Consider the following 5,939-nt stretch of genomic DNA (forward strand, 5'->3'; position numbering starts at 1 on the left):
CTGACCATTGTCGATAACACTTAACCCTATCGTTTTTTACTAATGGTAGTAATGTACTAAGTAGTTTTTTCAATTAAATAATGCACCAAAGTACATACCTTCATTGTCAAATTATGAAGAACAGTCACAAAATTAGTTTGACAAAGTCTGCATTTGGAAAAATATACATCCATATTTGCTCTTTTCTTTGGCATTAAAAATTTAACATTCATTTTCCATCAGCTTAATATAATAAACTTAGGAGAAAAAACTCCTAAGTATTACAAAGCATTCACAAATACTGTATTAAGTGCGAGATAAAGAAAAGCCAGGAGTCTCCTTGCGCTAAGGAAAACACGCAAATAAGTTATCATGGGGGAATCTCTAGGTCACTGGCCTCCATTGCCTTTAGTCAACAGTTTATCTGTCACATGAGATTCTCCTGTGATGCTAGCCTGCATAGACTTTACTAAACAATTAAATATGTAATTTAATATAATTAATTCTGATAGAGAAGTCAACACTATCCTAGTTAAAAAACAATACTGAAGTAGGTAATCACAAGGGGTAACTCTATACTGCCAGCTTGTATTCATGTATAACATATATTTATATAACAACTACAAACTAGAAAAGAGTCAAGATAGTCTTTCAATGAATCATTACAGAAGTTTGAAGTGATATTACAAATTTATCAATACCAATCATTCCTGGAAGAATTGCAAACTATGCAATTGTTGTTTTGTTCAAAAATGAACTTTCTGTAAAGCAATCATCCTTATATGTTTGTGCAATTTTAAGAATGTTTGCAATCCATATTTTTGCAGACCTATGATTTATTTTACACTGGAATATATATTGTTTATAAAAATGGGCATTGAAATTTAATACTTTTAGGTACTACTAAGTCCATTTATAGAGCACTTAGACAATGTTGGCTTCTAGACTAATATCTGTAGCAATTTTTTCATTTAAAAACAGCTCTTTATAACATTCAGAAACTCCCAAAACCCTTGAGAATAAGAGAATTCTTCCAATTACACATAATACAATGTCTTGCTAAGATCAAATTATCCAATAATAGTACTTTTTTATAACAATATGTACCTTATTGTTAAGGTAAACTTAAATGCTTTCCCTAGTTTCTAATTTCAAAACTTTGCTTTATCATTCTTCATTAAAAAAAAACATCTGTAGTATCAATTAATTCCAATTTATTAAGAACAAAAAAATCTCTATTTCTAACATATATTCAAATATTCAGTATTAGTGAAGGAATAGAAATTACCATAAACTAAGCCACACTAGATCTAAATCCAAAATATTTCCACCCATACAAAGTTTCCTTGCATCTTATTAGCTTAATTTATAACCTTCAGTAAAAGTTACTGTCTATCACTAACTAAACTAATAAAACCAGGTAAGTTTGTCTCTAATTTTTTTTATATTCTTAAATATCTTGATTAACAGTGGATTGGTGAAAAGAAAGTTACAAAAAAAATGCCACTAAATTAGAAAGTCCAGCTTGATAGACAACAAATTTGGCAAGTTTCCGTGTGTGAGGATGGAGGGAAGATATCCCTCAATTAAGAATAGATGTGTGAAGGTAAAGCAAGAGAAGGAGGGGATATTGGAGAAAAGAGGAAGGGACAAAGTCAGGTGGACTAAGGCTGAGGTGGTCATAGAGGTGCCAGCAATAGGGCTCAAGAAGGAGTGTGTAAAGCTCAGGACCAGAGGGAGGAGATGGATGGAGGAATATGCATATAGAAAGAGGTGATACCAGGCCTGGCTGAGAAAATAAACAGTCAGAGCCCAGAGAGAGAAAGCTCAGAGTTGAGAAAGGTGGCAAATGCATCTAAGAGGACATGTCCAACCCAGAGCAAGCACCATAAAAGACATAGGGCTGTCCATACTGTTTCAGAGATAGGATGCAGACTGGCCAAGATAGGCAGTCAGAAACCAAATATTAAGCCCCTGGCAAATGACAAGCAAGAAAATTAACTCTATATGAATGGGCTCAGAAGTGTGTGTTCAATGCTTGAAAATCAATAGGTCCTGGAACAGGTGCCTCATGAACAGTTTGTGTAAGAAACTACTGTGGAAGAGACTGAGTGGAATATGACCAAGTGATCCATTAATAGGGGTAGGAATGGGAACATGCCCAACAAATAGAGATAAGGTCAAGCACATTGATGTGGAGTAAATACTTAACCAGTGTCCAAACATCAGAAGTTCTGCCCCCATCAGAAATGTCTCAATCAGAGAGGGAAGCATCAAAGAAGTTAGAGATCCAGTAATGGAATGTAGGAAGTAGTATGAGCACAGTCCAGTTACCAAGACAATTCCTCGAGGAAAGGCTAAAAAAAAAGGAGGACAATGGACACTAAGAAAGTAAACTGTGGGTCCACAAGGTCCACAGAAGACACATCAGTGTGTGCCCCAAAGGAATGAGAAATGTATCATAGTGTCCATCCAAAGAGAAGAAGGTTGAACACAACTGAGACAACAGAGGTAAAAAAAATGCCTTAAAGTACCAAATTAGGAGTTGGCATGAGAAAGGACTGAGATACAAAGATAAGTAACCCCTAAACCAAGAAGGAAATTGGGTGAAAACATCCAAGAATGGGTGAACAGAAGAAAGTAGTCCAGAAAAAAAAAGAAAGTCAGCCCTGGGACATGGATAAGGCAAACAAAGGCTCTCACAATACCAAGGAATACAAAAGGGGCTGACTCTAACTTGAAGAGAGAATCAAAAGAATGGAAGGCAAAAAATACAGATAAAACATAGTATACAAATGGAACACGGGTCAAGAGTACATGCAGGAAGATGTTAACTTGAGGCTAGTGGCATGCAATTCACTGTGGCAGATGCATGAAGTATTTTGTGTGGAGGTGTAGAAATATAAGCTGATGATGACAAAACCTTGTCGAAACGTTGTACATTTGCTGTTATGTTAAACTTATATTAAAGTTTTTTTCATTACCCATTCAAGCTGTCTCCAGCCATTATTTCATCTAGTAGTAACCCTCTTTTCAACCCTTTTCAATTTGTCAATATCATTTCTTAGATAGAGAGACCAAAACTATACAAAATATTCCAAGGAAAGCCTAACTAGCAATTTACACAGAGATAATTACTTCTTTAGACTTTAATCAGTGTCCTTAACATTTAACTTTAAGTATAACACTAAAATTATATTAGCTTTACTAGTACAGTAATAGCAACTGAGCAATGCCACAACAGCTTGAGTGACTTTCCACCATGACATCAATATCCTTTTCTAACATCATGCTATTGAGTGGTTCCCATTCATTTATTACTTTTAAAAATTAAACGTCATTTTCCAACTATACATCCAACGCCATTGACCAAATAATTATGTAGTACCTTAAAGTTAAAATGCTCAATATAGATAGAGTAGAAAAACGCAAGACAAGAGCAAGTTTAATGTCATCAAAAAATTCTATTAATTTACTAATCAAGACCCTACCACTAACAGTATTACTATTAGTCATTTACTTAAGTTAAAGTTAAACAAACAAGGAAGTCAATGGCCCAACCACCAACCCCTGAATTTGAGGCATGTAAATTGTGACATTTACGATATGTATTAATTAAACTATACTTATTACACACTTAATTATACAGTTACTATACTAACATAAACTAACTAATGTCGTATTGTTCAAAATTTATTGTTTAGTTTATGTTATCACTAGCGTTAGGCCTATAGTCAACATAAAACTACAACTAGTGAACTATTTAAGTCAGACATTAAAATTTAAATGATTAATTTAAATTTTAATTGAAACTTAAACACTTATTGGTTTTTAAAAAAGCACAAACACCATGAAAATTTTGACTTCAAGTTATTACACTATAAGTACTTACTGCTGTCAAATAAATGTTCTTGAAAAATAAATCACATAAGAATAAACTAAAATATTTAAATACGACGGATTTACCTCAGAAGGCGAAGGAAGACCCGCCATTCTTCTGATCGTTATTTAAAGCGCCCTCGTACAGTTAACGTCAAAATTAAATCCAATATAAGTACCGATGACACTGGTGAAAATATGGGAAATTAATCATATGTCGAATAAAAATATTTATCAATTATTGTTGTCTACATAACGACACAAACGTTAAGTAAATGATATGATGACAAAGAGTTCACTGAAAACTCGACTACTGTGGCTGCTTAATAGTAAATAGTGGCAAGGGTAACTATTAACACTTAATTATGTCCAACTAACAAGTATCCTACTGTTAAAATTAACTTCGAAAAACAAATTAATAAATAAGGAATATATATTGAACTATTGCCAACTGCATGTAAATCGCATATCTCTTGATAGCTAGTATAGTAAAAATGTACTAATAATAATATGCGCTAAAACATTTTGCTTTCATTATCTTATCTTAAACTGTTACACAACAGTTTACCGCACCTATTTAGAATTTGTGGTGAATGACTGATATCTTATACAGTTTGATGGCAATTAGAGTTCTTTGATGTAATTTATATGGTAGCTAGAGAGCGCATCAGGTTGAGATCAAGTTAGTCCTAAAATATTCGAAAATATTATGAACTAAATATCTAGAACAAGGACAAATTATAAATACGGGGTTAGTGAAGCAGCTAGAATATTGTCTTAGTGCGCGATTTTATAAACGTAATTAAGTAATAAACTGTGAAAATTGCGTGATAAAAAGGAGGTGGATAAATATAATTAAAATTAACTTTGTTAAAATTACTGTAAAAGTTTGCTGAATAGAAATAGATCTATGATATTCAGGTATATATTAATGTCAGACGAACGTTTTTTAAGTATCCACGGAACATCACGTTCCGAAAATGATTTGCAGATGACAATTTCGAATGTAGTGCAAAGAATTAAAGCAAACACAAATGAACAAGTAAACACAATTTTTATTCAAAAACAGTCTACGTCTTTGCTTCAATAACCGGCTTTTAAGTTCTCTTTTGCGACAACAAATAAACTAAATTTTTAATCACGAACAATAAATCTGCTTAAATGGCCGTCTTTTAACTTCTGTTGCGTAACTTCTGGTTTCTGTGACAAGAGATTAAAATGTCTGCATTAGGCGAAGGTAAGAATGAGAATCATGATGACAACCCACTTTAACGTCAAATCAAAGCCTCAATCTTGTATCCTACGGTTCTAGATTACTTACGCCAACACCAAGACCTGAGCCTCACTTCTTAAGAGCGTAACTAAGAAATAAGGTTAAGTAAGTATAAGCCTTACATAATAATCTTGTGGTATAGGACTTTCGTTCCAAGCTAGAGGATTACCACAAGGGTATGGCCTTTTCTCATCCAGTTTACAAGGACGTCACTAATTACATGAAGGACATCTGTACAAAATTATAGAATTTTGCTTGGATTTACCTAAATACACATATGGTACAATGAAATCATAAGCTCTTCTAACTGCAAAATCCCAATAAAAAACAAACAAACAAAAAACAGCAACAATAAAAGGTGAATATGTTAAACTATTACACCATGATACAATGCAGTAAGAAAATCTGGTATAGTCAAATTATCAATCGACTCAAAACCAATTTGGATCAACGCATTCACACATAGTGAAGGCAATGGTTACGAAAAATAACCCTCTACCCCCCTCCCACAAAAACCGTGAGCATGTTTGTTGATGCGATTAACAAGGTAATGAACAAGGATTTGACGTTGATAAAGGTTCACAGACGAAAAGCTGACAAAATTTCATTCACACCCTGAAATTAACAACTTTTGTTATGAAAAAAAATAGCTGATAAAACTGGAATCACAGTAATCTCAGCCGACTGTATATATGGCATGTCTCCGGATGCAGCACCACTAAAATTTTCCTATTTTGGGTCTGTTTAAATGTGATCTTGCACAAATGGAGACTTTGTGGACACATTTATCCAGCTGGCGGGCTAAGGG

At 33.6% G+C, this 5,939-nt stretch overlaps 1 protein-coding gene across 7 annotated transcripts in view; it reads right to left on the bottom strand.

Annotated features, from left to right (window-relative positions):
- Window positions 1-4,009, bottom strand: part of LOC106461000 (epidermal growth factor receptor substrate 15-like 1) — an 86,275-nt gene extending 82,266 nt beyond the window's left edge. For 4 of the 7 annotated variants that reach the window (XM_022387798.1, XM_022387799.1, XM_022387800.1 and 1 more), the window contains exon 1: window positions 3,946-4,008. In XM_022387798.1, the coding sequence (XP_022243506.1) occupies window positions 3,946-3,972 (27 nt within the window). In that variant the 5' untranslated portion in view covers window positions 3,973-4,008. Of the gene's footprint in view, window positions 1-3,945 lie in introns of all 7 variants that reach the window. The other 3 variants (XM_022387803.1, XM_022387802.1, XM_022387801.1) reach the window with 2 other exon arrangements.
- Between the last annotated feature and the right edge of the window lie 1,930 nt (window positions 4,010-5,939).

This window comes from Limulus polyphemus, unplaced genomic scaffold (assembly GCF_000517525.1).
Source record: "Limulus polyphemus unplaced genomic scaffold, Limulus_polyphemus-2.1.2 Scaffold877, whole genome shotgun sequence".
Lineage (NCBI taxonomy): Eukaryota > Metazoa > Arthropoda > Merostomata > Xiphosura > Limulidae > Limulus > Limulus polyphemus.